General features: G+C 44.2%; 1 protein-coding gene and 1 long non-coding RNA gene across 4 annotated transcripts in view; one reads left to right on the top strand and one right to left on the bottom strand.

Moving 5' to 3' along the window:
* The window catches only part of PRTFDC1 (phosphoribosyl transferase domain containing 1), a 168,159-nt gene that overhangs the window by 103,749 nt on the left and 46,586 nt on the right, over window positions 1-17,824 (bottom strand). The window contains exon 9 of one of the 3 annotated variants that reach the window (XR_014150092.1): window positions 17,522-17,629. Coding sequence is in view for 2 of the 3 variants with exons in the window: in XM_081834568.1 (XP_081690694.1) it covers window positions 13,056-13,112 (57 nt within the window). In the remaining variant the exon portion in view is untranslated. Of the gene's footprint in view, window positions 1-12,917; window positions 13,113-14,667; window positions 17,630-17,824 lie in introns of those variants that run through there. The other 2 variants (XM_081834568.1, XM_081834567.1) reach the window with 2 other exon arrangements.
* LOC309326111 lies at window positions 832-12,745 on the top strand. The gene is made up of 3 exons (XR_014150163.1): window positions 832-1,453; window positions 7,605-7,897; window positions 12,678-12,745. It is a non-coding gene; the product is annotated as an uncharacterized lncRNA (long non-coding RNA).

Genomic DNA, 17,824 nt, shown 5'->3' with positions numbered 1-17,824 from the left:
CACACTTTTTTCTTCTTCTTAACTGATTATCCTACACTTGATGATTCATAATTGAATGTGTGAGCCGACGTCCTTGAAAAGCACCGTCTGAGGTGTTATGAAAGTCGATTATTTATTCAGTGCTCCATTCATGCCACCCCGCACAAATACATATATTACTTGATTGCTTGCAGAACAATCTTATGGCTGGGGATGTGCAGACACAGAGCTGTGCCTCTGGTCTGCTGGCAATTGCTCTGCAGCACCAAGCCACCTAGAATTCAGGAAAGGAAGGGGGCCAAACGCACACAAAAAGTGGAGCTGGAGGAGCTATCTCCTTCCTTGTTCTCTCCCATTAGAGCCAATGGGAGAAGACTACAAACACCAGGTTTTATGCTGACAGAGCTCTTTCATTAGGGACGCGGGTGGCGCTGTGGGTTAAACCACAGAGCCTAGGACTTGCTGATCAGAAGGTGAACAGTTCGAATCCCCGCGACGGGGTGAGCTCCCATTGCTCGGTCCCTCTCCTGCCAACCTAGCAGTTTGAAAGCACAAAGTTCAAGTAGATAAATAGGTACCGCTCTGGCGGGAAGGAAAATGGTGTTTCCGTGCGCTGCTCTGGTTCGCCTAAGCAGTTTAGTCATGCTGGCCACATGACCCGGAAGCTGTATGCCAGCTCCCTCAGCCAATAAAGCGAGATGAGCGCCACAACCCCAGAGTCGGTCACAACTGGACCTAATGGTCAGGGGTCCCTTTAACTTTACCTTTACCTTTACCTAGCTCTTTCATTTATTTATAAAAGTACTTCTGTGCCACTATAATGGCAGTGAACAATGTGCAAAGTTAAATACATGAACTCAGCTGTATATGTGAGCCTATGGAAATGTTCTGCCTGTGTTGTGTTTGCTCTGTGATGATTCTTACAAGCAAATGTTGAAACTCAGTAACACAGTAGTGTGTTGCGACTCGAGAATCGCATGTGTGCATGAACCAGTCCATTTAATCAGCTGGGGAAGCACATCAGAGGTACTTCAGAATCAAAGCAACACATTTTCCAGACACCCCTGCTGTAGAGCGACACAGAAAGTTGTTTCTAAAAATGCTTCTGAGATGTCACTTGGAAACAGGTTGCAGTTGGGGAACATTTGCTGTCCCTGCCAACTCCTTGCATTTAAGCAGGATCACTGATGAGATACAGCTGCAGGGTGGAGGCCTTTTTAGACGCTCCAGATTTGATTGCCAAATATAATGAAAGAAGGATGACTTCCAGCTGATTGTTGATTTTAATGCGACAGAGGTTTTGCAATGTGAATATTTCAGAGGCCTTGAAACTGGACTGCAGGAGCACCAAAAGCAGAACAGAGGCCACTAGGAAGGAACAACTTGAGGCAAAAATTCAGGAGGAGGGCAGCGGTGTAACAAACCATAGTCTGCAAAATGCTGACATGAAGATGAACAGCACAGGTATGGACATGTGAGCAGGAGAAGGATAAGGTGGGAGAGGAAGAGAAGAAAGATCAAGTTTACTTTAAATCTGGCTTCTAAAATGGCACATTCTGAATCGGCTTCACTGTATCAGGCAGCTTTCTTTGTGTATCACAAATAGGAAAAGCCAAATCTGTCAACTTTGGTTTCTCTTAGTTTCTCATTTTTCCAATTTTAAATTCATTTCTTATATTCCCACATGTTCAATATTTGTCTTTTTAAAAGTCCTTCTGAGAATTCATCACCATCTGAGTGAGAATTTCTTTCTCTCTCTCTCTGTATATGTATAAAATTTATCCTAATACACACATTTTTGCAAAGCAATTTCCCCCAATAAAATGCATTTTTGTATGTTATTCCGCTAATAAGTGCATTTTTATGCACACCTGAATATATGTGTTTTTGTACCTTTTTTTTTTTTTGCTGGAGAACTGGATTGCAAAGTTCTGGGAAGGGCAAATTCTGAAGGATGGCTTTGTTTTGGTTCGGATATTGCTTCAGAAAGTGCATATTGGCTACATTTGTCTTAAAATGAGAATTGGACCAATTTTTCAAAGTAAAAGCTAAGGTTTTCAGGAAGCTGAATTTCATGGTCAAACCATGTTGCATCCAACATAACATTCATACATAGAAAAATATACTAAGTCAGACCACTGGTCCATGTAGCTCAGCCCTTGTCTGCTTTGGCTTGCCCAGCTCTTCAAGGTTTCAGGCAAGGTTCTCTCCTGATCTCACCTGGAGATGCTGGGGATTGACTCTAGGAACTTCTGCATTCAAATTCAAGTGTTACTTGAATTCACACCATGCCCTTCCTCCCAAAGGAGATCAGAGCAACAACCAACCAAGTAGTAAAAGTAATGCTTGTTGTTGTTGTTCAGTTGTTTAGTCATTTAGTCGTGTCCGACTCTTTGTGACCCCATGGACCAGAGCACGCCAGGCACTCCTGTCTTCCACTGCCTCCCGCAGTTTCGTCAAATTCATGTTGGTAGTTTCGAGAACATTGTCCAACCATCTTGTCCTCTGTTGTCCCTTTCTCCTTGTGCCCTCAATCTTTCCCAACATCAGGGTCTTTTCCAGGGAGTCTTCTCTTCTCATGAGGTGGCCAAAGTATTGGAGCCTCGGCTTCAGGATCTGTCCTTCCAGTGAGCACTCAGGGCTGATTTCCTGAAGAATGGATAGGTTTGATCTTCTTGCAGTCCATGGGACTCTCAAGAGTCTCCTCCAGCACCATAATTCAAAAGTATCAATTATTCGCTGATCAGGCTTCTTTATGGTCCAGCTCTCACTTCCATACATCACTACTGGGAAAACCATAGCTTTAACTTTACAGATTTTTGTCGGCAAGGTGATGTCTCTGCTTTTTAAGATGCTGTCTCGGTTTGTCACTGCTTTTCTCCCAAGAAGCAGGTGTCTTTTAATTTCGTGGCTGCTGTTGCCATCTGCAGTGATCATGGAGCCCAAGTAAAATCTCTCACTGCCTCCATTTCTTCCCCTTCTATTTGCCAGGATGTGATGGGACCAGTGGCCATGATCTTTGTTTTTTTGATGTTGAGCTTCAGACCATATTTTGCACTCTCCTCTAACATTGAAAAACAGGAACATCTAAAAACTAGTAGAGCAGATCTGTTGAACAATTTAGAAACAATTTTTTGCTTTAGGGTGGACACTACTTTGACAGTGTCCAAAGCGGTTTCTCCCTTTAAAAAAAGAAGCACTTTCTGCAAGGAAGGCAGCATTCAGGCCAGAGTGCCAAGATAAGGTAAACCAATACCACACAAGGAACAGAAGGCAGTTGCTATTGACTGCCAGCTTGAGTCTTGCTGAAGGAAACAGACAAAACATAAAGGGCTCCTATTATTCCTTTTCATTCCTTCGCTTCTTCCACAATCTGATCCTAGCTTAGTAAATGAGGCCCTACGCACCTGGCACGGTGGTCAGATAACGGCTTCCCTTTCCACATATTAAATCTAGGTTGGCGAAACATGCACACCCAAACAACTCAAGACCAGTTTTAATCCATAGTTTCAGATCCGGGTTTGGTGCCTGATTGTAAACCATGGTTTATCAATCTGGATATCATGACAAACTGTGGTTGGCCTTTGCAGATCATGATTAGGCATTATGATGGAACTGGCCCTATGTCAGAGACAACAAACAGCACCTAATGTTGCACTGTGTAGCCTGACATTTTATTATGGGGCAATGTCCACATACATATTCATCACTTGACTGTGGAAAACACTGTTGACTTGTATATGCCACTGACTGAAGTGCTGCTGGGATCTGCAGTTGAATCTTACTTCAGTACTGCTTGCTCTTATCTGTTCCAGCACTTGCCGCATGAGGCAGTCACTTCACTCTGCCTAACAGTAGGGCCATTCTTGGGGATGATGATCCCTTATCCCATTGCTACCTCCTTTGCCATACTTCCCTTTGCAGTCTGTCACTCAATGCAATTTCTCCTCAGCCAGGCTCTAATACTATATTAATGGGTCATGGTAGAGTAATAATAGTAATTTAATAATAATTTATTATTTATACCCCACCCATCTGGCTGGGCTTCTCCAGCCACTCTGGGCAGCTAAGTTAAGCTTTGTCTCCAGTTATTATCAGTTAGAGCGAGGACTCCACGCTTTAGCTTGTTATTATGGCTACATTCACTTTCCAATACAGTTGTAGGTTAACCTATTTGGGGATAAATGGCCTCTTCTTCTGAGCCTACAAAAGTGAGTAACCCTGCCTTATATTAAAGAAGAACTTAACAGATACCAAAAGTGGGCAGAGCTGGAAGAAAAACATGTGGGAGGGGGTGGTTGAGGACAAATGCACAGGGTAAAGTGACAGGCAGAGGGAGGATTCGACTTCCCACATGCCTTGTAGTTGCTGCTGCTTATTTTACATTATCCAGCAACCATTTTTTAGGTGATTCATGCTTTCTCACATTTAGAAGCCCAGCCCTGCAGTTCTCCTATGTTGTTGGGCCCTAAGATGACATTTTCACTCAATGCTGTATGCTGTGCCATGAATGTTCCAGAAACTTTTTATCAGAGAACAGCTGCTTCATTAAAATCCTAGACTTGCTGGTTTCTTTCTTCTCAATGCTAGTCAGCCAAATCTTATATAATATATCACACAAACTTCCACTATGGCATGACTGCCTCATAGCTGTCCTAGACTAAGCAAGAGGGGCAATTTCCTAATTCATTTATTTTCTGGCACTTGACAATTGCAATTTTGGGGGAGGTGTCGTGGGTGTCTAGGAAGGTCCCAGCTCCTTCCTTCTCCTAATTCCAGACTCACCTGCTGGGCTCCACAGTGTGCTTTGAAAACACGGGACAATCTCCTGATTTCTGGAGCAGGTTTGCATTTATTTCCACTGAGGCTGCTATCAATCAGCGTGAAGCAGAAGACCCTATTGCAGAACACACAATACTGGGGCTTGATCAGTAAGCATCATATTAGCATTTCAACCTGTCCCTGGAGGGATGAGCACTTTTGCAGCTGCAGGTTTGGCAGCCCGTTCTCAACTGGCCCTTGAATGAGGCATATTATTTCATTTCAGAATAAAGGAAATTGCGACTGAAAGGAGCTTTTACATCATCAAGCAGTCGAGCTCGCATGCTCCCTGCTCGCTCCCCCGCCATGACCTCCCCAGGTCCAATCACTTCAAAACTGCCCTCCACTTTCTTAATTCTCCCGTTCTTTGTCTCATCCAGTTGAAATGACTCGGGCTATGGATCCCCCACCATTTCCCTCGGGAAATTAGTTCACAGTCTAGTAGTCCTCACTGTCAGGATTTTTTCTTTCTTTCTTCCAGATATTTGGCCTCCCAACACATTTTTCCTTTGTCCATATTCAGCTCATTATTTCTGCTGAATCCTCCTGGTACTGTATCCTCGACCATTCCTGTCTCTCTCCTTTATAGCTCCTCCATTCACTTGCTCTTCATAAAAACCTGCCAGCTTTGGTGTTTATTTATCATTCTTACCATTTACGTGAAGAAGTGACACAGGGGGAGACAGTCATATAGGATAGCTGGGTCCTTTGTCTGGAAATATTTCCTAGTCTGAGCCACTGATGGGAAAGGGGAAATCTTACGATTGTTCAGTCATTAAATCCAGGCCCACTTAAATGGGCAAATGTCATCCCTTGCCACCTCCAGAGTGATTATAGAGGATATCTGGGCAGCTGTCCCACTATTTGAGCCCTCCCCTGTAGTTGTTTCCTGAGTACTCCCGCAATTGGATGCTGTTTCCTGTACCTTTCACCTAGGCCCCATCTGCACTATAAATCTACAGCATCATCATACCACTTTTAAACAGTCATGGCTTTCCCTAAATAATCCTGGGAGTTTATTAAGGGTGCTGAGAGTTGCTAAGAGCCTCCCCCCCAACCCCCCCTCTCAGAACCACAATTACCAGAGTTCCCTAGAAAGAGGTATTAATTGTTGCACCACTCTGGAAATTGTAACTCTGTGAGGGGGACCCCTCACAACACGCAGGATCCTGAACAGACTACAGTTCCCAGTATTCTTTGCAGGGAAGCCATGACTGTTTCAAGTGGCGTGATGCTGATTTAAACATATACAAAGTGTGCAGATGGGGCCTTGGGTGAAGAAATCTTCCACATGAGTTTTAATCAGTTTATAAATATCAAATTATAAATGTCAGTATCTGAGGAAGATAAAAGATGCTACGGAGCCCTGTCAGGTTTCACATGCCCTTGGCCCTTGCTGACAGAAAGCATGGCTTGTTTGTGTGAATTTGAACAGGTCAGAATCTTAGCATCTGAGGCAGAGCTTTCATTATCCTCTCAGGCTCCGTAACAGACGTTCTTTGCTGGCCATCAGCTGTAGACTGATCAGAGGTGCAAATGCCAAGGCTGATTCTGTTCGGGAAGGGATGGTAGTAGAATGGATCTGAAGCATGTGAGTGCACAGAGGACAGAAGGAGCTCAGCCAGGGATTGTGAAAGCACCATGGGTTATTTCCCTCGCCTTCCATTCTCCTGTCACTGTGCCACTATGTGTCATGTACATAATCTTCTATAAATTGCCCCCAGATGCCTTCATAATCCCCCAGCCAATCTCTGGGTTTAAAGACCATCCTTTCACTATTGTGAAACTCTTTCATTTCTTCAATCCACATTTGGTTTATTTTCCCTTCTAGATAGAAGTATCCCAGCAGTTCCCAATTTACACTTTCCACGATTTTCACATGTGGCGCACCCATATAATATGAGGGAGGGAGGGTGCATTTTCTGGGATAACTTTTTAACTTCCTATCTCTTTACTGAAAATCAGAGAAAGAAATGTATGTTAAAGGGAACTCACAGTACTGTATATACTCATTCCAACCTCAAATTTGCCATATGTACCACCTTTCTTCAAAAAGGATTAGACCAGGGATGAGGAACCAGTGACCACTGGTCAGGATGATGGGAGTTGGAGACCAACAATATCAGGTTGCCCTTCCCTGCATTAGCAGGTTTTCTATCAACCTGGTGGACTCTTAGATGGTAGATTATGGGAAGCCATGGCCATGAACTTTCCCCCCTCCTTCCTGAAGTAGAGGAAGAATGGATTCATAGCCTAGGCTGTGCCTCGGACCAGGTGCATTATCAGTGCTTCCTCGATATTTTGCATGGGCATGCGTTTTTCTAATGTAACCTGGAATGCTACATTCATAAAATAGTTAATTTCTACCAGCAGAAGGGAAAATGTTTATTATGTGATCATGACACATAAAGTGGGGGATAGTTGTATGAAGACCCAAGAGTCCCTGCATTTCTCAAAAGTTGATTATAGAGTCATCATGTTACTGTGGAACATGAGATACAAAATAGTTTGAGAGCTTCCCAAGGGCTGTGCAGGAACTGCCTTATGTATTTAGAGTTCACTATAGGAGGTGTGAAATCCCAGACACTTCAGGTGGTGCTGTGAAGCTACATCAGAATATAGGGGTTCATAATTGGCGAGTACATGCAGGTCCTGATATCTACCTGCTTGTTATGTGAAAATTCACTTATCCAAACAAAGAATTATGCCCAAACCTCACTATACATTCTACAGATATCTGAACAGCCTGCGTTTCACTTACCTCTTTAATTCTTGTTTGTTTGTGCTTCACCGGTTGGTGGCAGCCATTTGGGGGCAGAAACCAGGCAAGGAGGGAGGAAGCAAGATCAGAAGAATCAGAGGGCAGGAGAGATTGGACAAATCACAGAGCAGGAGACATCAGACAAATCAGGTTTTTCCTTTGTCTCTCCTTGGCTAGTTGGCTGTCATTGTTTCAGGAAGAAACCATTGAAAAAGTGGGGTGATAGATCAGAAAAATCCCGGATTGAAAATGTCCCCATAGAAATAAATGAAAATCCTAGACTCTTTATGTGAACGCTTGCCTGACGAACAATTTCCAGGGAACACATTGTGTTTGGTAAGCAGGACCCCTAGCGTGTTCCATTTTTACTTTGTGCTTGTTCTTTGATCTTGCTGTAAACCACCATGAAATCAATTTGGATGAAAGATAGCGTATAAATACCAAGCAGACTAATATTGTTGTTTGTGCTTGAAGAGAGGCCTTAATTCAGCTGCCTTTACCCTCTTGCCTACTCATGTGGCATGCCGGCCTCGCTGGCTGCCAATTTCTCTGGTAACAGCTTGCAAGGTTTAGAGAGAGTACCTTGCAGATGGCACTGCGCAAGGATCCTAGAGTGGCTCGTTTTCCAGAGCGGCTTTCATTTGCCCAATATGGCAATTGTCACCAAGAAAAAGCTGCTCCAGACCAACACTGTTTTGGAGACATATTTGCAGTCAGTGCCTTTTTAGTGATAGATTAGCATATGCTCTTGCGGCTTTAAATCAACAAAGAAACAGAATCCTTGCAGTAGTGGCCCTGAAGTTGAAAGGGCGTCTGTGATCATCCCACACTATATTTCTCCTAGGTCTGCTTGTTCTCCTATCTGGAAAGAATGCATTTGCTAGGAAACCCTTCTCTCTGACACTGCTGCTGCCACCCCCACTGCCATGGTCCGGTTCACGGGTGATCAAAGTTCTGGCAGGGGACATCAGGACCAGGGGCAAGATGGCGGGGTGGGAGCACGAACGGGGGTCCAGAAGAATCATAGGGTTGGAAGAGACCACAAGGGCCATCGAGTCCAACCCCCTGCCAAGCAGGAAACACCATCAGAGCACTCCTGACATATGGTTGTCAAGCCTCTGCTTAAAGACCTCCAAAGAAGGAGACTCCACCACACTCCTTGGCAGCAAATTCCACTGTCGAACAGCTTTTACTGTCAGGAAGTTCTTCCTAATGTTTAGGTGGAATCTTTTTTCTTGTAGTTTGGATCCATTGCTCCGTGTCCGCTTCTCTGGAGCAGCAGAAAACAACCTTTCTCCCTCCTCTATGTGACATCCTTTTATGTATTTGAACATGGCTATCATATCATCCCTTAACCTCCTCTTCTCCAGGCTAAACATGCCCAGCTCCCTTAGCCGTTCCTCATAAGGCATCGTTTCCAGGCCTTTGACCATTTTGGTTGCCCTCCTCTGGACACGTTCCAGTTTGTCAGTGTCCTTCTTGAACTGTGGTGCCCAGAACTGGACACAGTACTCCAGGTGAGAAGCTAGGAGTCAGGAAGCCAAGAGTCCGAGGGTCAGAGAGCCGGGAGTCAAGAAGCCAAGGGTCCGAGGGTCAGGAAGCAAGGAGTCACGAAGTCAAGGTTCCAAGGATCAAGAAGCCAAGGTTCAAGGATCAGGAAGCGAGAAGCTAAAGGCAGCAAGCATGTTGCTGTTGCAAAGAGCCGAAGGGAAATGCTGACCTTATATCCCTTCCCAGCTCTTGCCACCAGGTGCTGTGAGTTACCAATTGGCCTCACCTGTGAGGCCACACCTTGCCTCTTCCGAACAAACTTAGGAAGGCCCCAGTCCTGCAAAGTCCTCTTGGTCACAGGGCCTAGCTCCTGCATGCACACCTGACACCCACCCCTGGGGACAGGTCCATAGGCAGCTGCCTTATTCTGAGTTAGACCATTGTCCCAGATATCTCAGTATAGTTTTCACTGACTGGCAGCAGCTTTCCAGGGTTTCAGGCAGGGGACAGTCCTGGCCCTACCTGGAAATATCAGTCAAAACAAAATAAAAAAATTCCTTCCAGTAGCACCTTAAAGACCAACTAAGTTAGTTCTTGGTATGAGCTTTCGTGTGCATGCACACTTCTTCAGATACACTGAAACAGAAGTCACCCCTCCCCACCTTCTCACTATATAGAAGGGTCTGGTGACTTCTGTTTCAGTGTATCTGAAGAAGTGTGCATGCACACGAAAGCTCATACCAAGAACTAACTTAGTTGGTCTTTAAGGTGCTACTGGAAGGAATTTTTTTATTTTGTTTTGACTATGGCAGATCAACACGGCTACCTATCTGTAACTGGAAATATCAGGTTTTGAACCTGGGACATCCTGCGTAACACTGAGCTATGGTTACAACGCAACATCTTTGGGACAAACTTTGCCCTGAGTTTTCTGGCCATAAAACTCCCTGCCAGAAAGAGTGACTTCACCTTGCCTCAGGACAAGGTTGGAGAGCCGCCACAGGAGTCTAGGCAGTGCCAGAGAGTGAACTCATTGAATATTTCTGCATCTCTCTGGAGAGAGACAGCTTGGGCTATTTTGTGGCGGCAGCTCCACAAATGTATCCGGACTTCCTTCTCCCTTTCTGTGCAGGAAACACGTTCTTACTTCTGGTTCCGTTTACATAATTAGAAGTAAACACCCACCAATTTGAGACTTTGGCTCGTCTCCTTTTTGGATGTGGAGCCAGGTGTCCGCTATATTAGGATTGGGCTAATATTCTGTGCTTGGATGTCCCAAGTGGACTCTGTTTAGGTCAAGCAGCCATTCCCTCTCATGTCAAGAAAGCACTGGGCTACTGGATCAAGACATGTGCTTGATGCTGGTAGCATGGCTCATCTGCGTGTCCAATAGCTAGGGAAGGCTTTCCAACCGAAGGCTCTATTTCATAGCAGATCTGTTGTCTCAGCTTTGGGAACAAAGCGTTTGGGCACGCTGGTGGGTACAAAGAGTTCCTTGCTGAGCGCTCAGCATGCCAGCAAGCCTTTCCACTCTGATCAAGCTGGACACAAACCAGAAGCCTCTTTTAAAATAATGAAAATTAAATTTCCATCTGCTTTCTCTGCTTCTTTCGGTCTGTAAAGTAGGTAAGAGAGCTGATAACTGTATAAGGGTGGATCCACACCACACATTCGATAGCACACCCAATGCACATTTAAAGCACATGGTGACTACCTGGGAATGTCCCCCCCCCCAAAGCTAAATCTACCAGCACCCTTAACAAACTACAGTTCCCACAGAGTTCAGGGAAATGCTGTAGCTCAGTGGCAAAGCATCGGCTTGGTGTGCAGAAGGTTCCAATTTTCAATCCTGGCATCTCCAAGGAGGGCAGGGAGAGAACTCCATCTGGAATCCTGGACATCCTTGGCCTATCAGTGTAGACCAGCGGTTCTCAACCTGTGGGTCCCCAGATGTTGTTGGACTACAACTCCCATCATCCCTGAGCTCTGGCCTTGCTAGCTAGGGGTGATGGGAGTTGTAGTTCAACAACATCTGGGGACCCACAGGTTGAGAAAGCCTGGTGTAGACAGTACTGTGCTGGATGAACCAATCACCTGACGCAATATAAGGCAGCTTCCTATGTTCACTGGATTCTTTGGGGAAAGTTGTGTGCTTTTAAGTGTGTGGTGCAGATGTCAGGGAAGATAACTTGGCAGGGAGGGACTAACAGCCACCAGTCCCCCTCCTATGCTGCCATTACCAGTAAGGGTTGTCCACTCATCAGACTCCAAGGCATCCTCCTCTTAGACCAATTTCCTCCTCCTAAATGATTGCCCCCTTTTTTATCCTTATAACAGCTCTGGATTAGATAGTTAGATACTGACTGGTCCAAGGTCACTGAGGTTGCTTTTATGCTAGAGCCCTTTGGGGAACATAAGAACCTAGGAAGCCCTGATGAATCAGAGCAAAGGCCTATCAAGCATCCTGCTCTGACAAGTGCCTATCAGAAGCTCACAGGCAGGGCAGGAGTGCAACAGCACTCACCCACTCATGAGCCCCACAACTGACATTCAGAGGCATCCTTGCTTTGACACTGGATGCAACATATAGCCATCATGACTCGCAGCCATTGGTAGTCATCTCCATGGATTTGTCTAACCCCATTTTAAAGCCTTATTATTATTATTATTATTATTATTATTATTATTATTATTACCGCTACTACTATTATTAATGCTGGCTACAGTAATTTCTGCTGCTGCTATTGATGTTCTTGTTGATAATAACGATGGTAATAATAATAATTAATAAATTGCATGCTACCGTTTGCACACCAAAGAAAAACGATGCAATTTCCCCAGAGTACCTTGCAGTGCTCTAATAACAACAGTGGCTTGAATTGAGAGTTTGATCTTCTTCACACATGCCGTATGTGCTCTTCTGCCCTGTTATTCGCACAGTGGGAACTGGTACAAGAGCATTTGTGCGTGGGGGTGGGGAGGCTCTTTCCAAGACTCCAATTGGCGTTACTTTCCTTCGGCTGCAAACACCCCCGTACTAGGATGCAACAGCTGAGGAGGAGGAGGAGGAGGAGGACTCAAGAAAGGAAACAGCATAGCCAAAGGGAAGTGCTTCCATTTGTCAAGTTTCTCCTTCATGTTCTCCCTTCTGTGGGGCACCTGCCATCATGGAGTTCCCTACTCTGCCTTCAGAGCTGCGGCAGACCCATGAATAAGGTTCACTAGCAGAGCAATCCTGTGGTTGAGTTACACTTCCTGGCTGTGATGGGGATGCAGGCAAAAGGCCTGTGTGGTTCAGGAACAGAAACTTTACACCGTGCCAATGTAGTGATAACAGTAGCACTGACAGCAGGCTGTGCTGGCCAAATGCCTATGTTAGGCAGCGTTGATGGCATGGAGAGGAGCAGAACTTAATTGCTTTTGCCATGCATGTTTTCATCATGCATGCTGTCTGGGTTGGCAACATGCATGTACACGCTGTGCTGTGCATCTCTCAGCACCGTGGACACGAGTCACCAGTGTGTATTTATGCAAGACCTGCGGTGCCTATATGTTCTTATTGCAAAAGCTGCATGTATCCTATTGTGTTTGCAGTTATTTATTTATTTACTATTTCTCTTTTTAGAGCACCCTTCACCCCAGAAGATTCCATCATGTGCATGATTTGCATGCAAGCCTGTTGCATGTTGAGGAGCATGTTATCCTCGTTTATGAAAGACACCAAACAAAGTATTTTTTTTAAATCAGAATTACAAGGCAGAATCATGGGGAAAGGATACTTGGGACACAACATACAACAGTAGATCTGGACTGCTTTGTAGATTGAAGTTTCCCATTAAAAATATAGCCCTTAAACTGGTTATAAATATAGCTGTTTTGGATAGTGTTTGTTTTGTCATCCTCAGTCATTTTCTCCTGGATAGCTTTGGGATCCAGCCAACTGAAGGATGAATGAGTTGAATTAATTGTCGAAAGGGAGCACTCCAAAATGCTGATGTCACTTTCATAGATGCAACAATCCTGCTTTTATCTTTGGGGGCAGGGTGTGGAAGGATGTCAGCTATTAGAGAGCAAGAGAGGGAAATCAGAGAAAACTGGATGGCTGCAAAAAACAGAGAAACATGTTGTCCATGACGGTTTATAAAGAACATCCTCTCGCCTTATATAATCTGCCAGATGTTGTTAAATTGATTGGAAGAATAAACACCCTCCGACTAGTTCGTGAGTCAAGAGATGCAACCATGATTGAAAAAGATCACTTGGCTCTGATGGTGACAGCATTTGGTAGATCACTGGATACAAGTGACTCAAAGAGATCACGGGGACTAGGAATAAAATGTATAAACAGTTGTGATCTCCCCCACTTCACTTTATTTATTTTCCCCCATATTTTCTAAAACAACCATTAAAATAACTGTATGCAGTACATCAGACTAAAATGCAAGATGAAAATAAAAATATATATACAAACAAAGCAAAGATAGATTCCTCAATCAGTATTATCTGTACCATTAATCCAGTTGCTTGGCCCAGAGCCTGTGTCAGAGCTGGGTCATCACCCCTAAAACCCCACATGGTTTAGGATCTAAATACCTCTTAGGTCACCTTCTCCTGCATCAATTTGGCTAGTCCACTGAGATCACCACCCTGAGGTCTTTCTCAGGATGCCTGGTGTCGGGTGATAACAAGAGAAACTTTTCAGGGTTAGCGCCTTGCTTTTGAAATGTCCTTCCTAAGGAGGCTTGCCTGGTACCCTCATTGCTATCATTTAGCTGCCAAGCAAAACACCACTTTTCTCAGGTTTTTAAGAACCAATAATGCAAATGTGTTTTTTTTTATATTGTGTTAAAATAAATTTGAATTATTTTTAAAGCCTGAGAGTTTCTGCATGGTGGAGAAACTGCCACCCTGTGAGGCGAGTAGCATTTCTTCTTTTTTCCTGCTGCAGTCAGGTTTTCAAAAATACAGTACAGTGGTGCTTTGGGTTACATACGCTTCAGGTTACTTGCGCTTCAGGTTACAGACTCCGCTAACCCAGAAATATTACCTTGGGTTAAGAACTTTGCTTCAGGATGAGAACAGAAATTGCACGATGGCGGCGCAACGGCAGCAGGAGGCCCCATTGGCTAAAGTGGTGCTTCAGGTTAAGAACAGTTTCAGGTTAGGAATGGACCTCCAGAACGAATTAAGTACTTAACCCGAGGTACCACTGTATGTCCCTCCCACTAACTGCAACAGGGGGAAAATAAACTATGCCAACTATGTGAGGGAGATCTGTAGGATCCAATGAACCCAATGCCACTCCTTCTAGTTAGTTTAGGATTGCTCTCTTAGACCAGGCATCACCAAATTCAGCCCTCCAGTTGTTTTGGGACTACAATTCCCATCATCCCTGACCACTGGTCGTGTTAGGTAGGGATGATGGGAGTTGTAGTCCCAAAAACAGCTGGAGGGCCGAGTTTGGGGATGCTTGTCTTAGACAGATAGCTGAGTGGAGATTGTTTTCTCTCACAAAGGAAACATGCAGAAAAATCTATCCTCAACCTCGCCATCTGTATATGCATAAACATGGGGCAGTGAGAGCAATTAATTACACAATGGTGGAAATCCCGTAGTTACTTCAGTTCATTTTATTCAGCTAGGAAAAATGTACAGGCCACAGCAGAGGTACACAGGAAATGTTTACACTGGTTTTCCCCAAAGCACTTGAGTACATCGTAAAGGCTTCTGTGGGGTGTGCAAATCTGTGCTGAAGAAGAGGCGATGGGAAATCGAAAGCAATCTCTAATATAGCAAAGCGCCCTTACTGTTTATTAGTGTAAAGGAAACTGCAGTCTAACAACAATAGGCCCCATGCTGTTGTGAACAAAGCTGCTTGCATTCGATTTATATATTTTTGCACTGGCTTCCTTTAGGAAGTTATTGAGAGCAGTTTGTATATAGCACATAATGGCCTTCTTCCAATGACTGCAACAGGTAAATGAGAAAATATATTTTGCAGATGATGGCAAAGGAAACGGGAAACCTCAAAAGCCCGGAAAGCTGAAGATGCTTTTAATATGGATTTGAGTTTTGCGACATGAAATGTTTCCTATCTTCAGAAAAGACTGTTTCCCCACCCCTGTATCAACACCCCCATATTCATATTCATAGATAGGTTAATTGCTTGTGAAAAAACAAGGATCATTAAGAGAGAGAGAAAACATTTGAGAAAGAATATATGCCATCTAGGCAACCCTTTGTACATGATTAGTTTCGGTTATGGAAATGTGCACTCATAGAGGGTCTTGGTTTTTTTCTCTAATCTATGACTTTCCTATGTTGTACACAAAGGATGCCATTTGGGAACCCAAGCTTGGCTGCTATTGTTTGGTTCCAATTAAAATTCAGTGTATTAAACACAGTTGAGTACATCCATGCATTCATGACACACCATCATCTCCCCTTGAAAGGTCAAATCAAAAGTGTCTCACAAAGATTCATTAAGATTCAATGTTATTATACTGGAGCTCCATATGATTTTGGATGAATGGGTAACAAAGGCTCATCAGAAACACACTCATAAATACATTTACTGAAACCAAGCCACTGGGGACTTTATAGATTCACATACCTTGGTGACTCTGCAGTGTGGGACTAGATATGAATTAAAACCAGCTACCTTCCTATGAAACACATTCCTAGGAAATACAAATGGCTTAAAGCATGCTTAGTCAAAAAAATAAGTCCTTCCATGCTCAATGAAATTTACTCCCTAGCAAGTTGTGCTTAGGACTGTAGCCCTAGAACAATGAATCACATATGAGTGACTCTACACAACTCATTCCTTATTTCGGATATTGTGACATATCGGTATATTGCGATGTTTCGCTGGCAATATGTTGAAAACCAGATATCACCCTAGCCCTAGTCACTGGGTGACTTAGGGACAGTCTATATTGTTCAGCCTAGTCTAGCTCACAGGGTCACTGTGAGGATTAATGGGAGTAGAGGAAAACCATTTACACTAGTTCCTGCTCCACGGGCAGCACCAGCTTTGGGGATGTCAACTGATCAGGGATCAATCAATGTGTACTCCTGGGAGAACCAGCACACCGTTAACATAATGTATATTTGATGTTTCTTGAATGTGATGTATGATTCAAGAATCTTGTTATCCCGCAAAACAGAACCTTACTGACAACAAAACTCAAGATACAGGAAATGAGCCAAGCTACCTTTTATAGGTTTGCCCAGGGCAACTGAGTGTGGCCATGATGAACAGACAGATTAATTTAGAGCACGATTATTATATAGTCTGCACTTTTGCATGCCATTGTAAGCCTCCTGAAAGCCAGTGTGGCATAGTGGTTAGAGTGTTGTCCTAGGACCTAGGAGACCAGGGTTCAAATCCCCACTCAGCCTCAAAGTTCGCTGGGTGAGTCTGAGGCTAGTACATTCTCCCTCAGCCTAAGCTACTTCACAAGGTTCTTGTGAGGATAATGGGGAACATTTTCCAGCCTACTAGGGGCCTTATTCCCTTTTGGGGGAACCTTCCAAGGGCCATATGCTTGTGATGGGTGGAGCCAGAAGCCAAACTGAATGGAGCAACAAAAGTGCATTTTACATCTGTAGAACAGACTAGTTCTTTATGCATACTCACCTCCCCCTTATTTTCCATCCAGGCAAACATGAAGCATTATCAGAGTTCAAGGGCACATTCCAGGCAGGCGAAAACACTTGGGTGTAAAGAACTGCTAATACATTTGCAAAGCTAAGCAGGGTCAGGCATGGCTCCAAACTGGATGGGAGACCACGTGTTGAGATTGCTGTGTTGCATGGGGTTGGACTAGATAACCCTCAGGGTACCTTCCAACTCTATAATTCTATGATTCTAAGAGCTAGTGAGGGGGGTGAACTGCGGAAAGAGGGTGTTGCTTGCAGAAAGTTCCAAGGAGCCGACAAAGGTGTCTGGGGCTACGTCTGGTCCCAGGTCCTGCAGTTCCCCACCTCTGATGTACACTGAGCTTCTTCAAGAAAGCTTTAAAAGAAGGGCTCAGAAGAAGGCACAGATAGGTTACTGGAGAGAACTGGAAGCAACAAGATGCACCATTGGAAAGCACAAAGCTGCGGATCCTTGCAGAATGGCTTTGTGAATAGCGCAGCTGCCCTCACTATCTTCACAAAGAAGATTGGAGCAAGGTAAGGGATAAGCAAGCCAACAAATAAATGCCATATCACTTACTGTCTCATAGTAACTAATTATAGTCATAACTAATTATAATGAATTAACTAATTAGTTGCTAACTTATAACACTAAATTATATATAGAGAGAGAGAGAGATCATGACTTCTCGGTCTTTGCCTTGTCCAAGTTCTGCTACAAAGGAGATGAGGGTGGCTGACTGCAGCAAAGTCTCTTTTCCCCCCTTAGAAAGAAGGGGCCACTTTTTAGTCCAGGCTGAATGGGACGGATGTCAGTTCAATTGTTCTTCAGGAGATGCTTCAAGGGGACTGTCAGTTTTCCAGTTCAGGCCAGCCGGTTATTCCTTAGACTCTGTATTTGGCTTTGCCATGGTTATTGATAACACATATGTGCTGAAACGAAAAGTTTTAACATCACAACCCACAAAGTCAACCAACAGCGTTTATGGAGGAGCCACATTCTGCACTCTGATCGCTCCAGTGTGCTGTGTCGAGTGACAGAAATGAATCACATTCTCCCACTGACAGAAATAACGCTGCAAGTATGAGTGCTGGAAAAGGTGTTTATCTTATGTAATGGATATTTCC

This window comes from Podarcis erhardii (genome assembly GCF_964252035.2).
Source record: "Podarcis erhardii genome assembly, chromosome: 12".
In the NCBI taxonomy this organism is placed as follows: Eukaryota; Metazoa; Chordata; class Lepidosauria; order Squamata; family Lacertidae; genus Podarcis; species Podarcis erhardii.
This window is presented reverse-complemented; position numbering and strand designations above follow the sequence as displayed.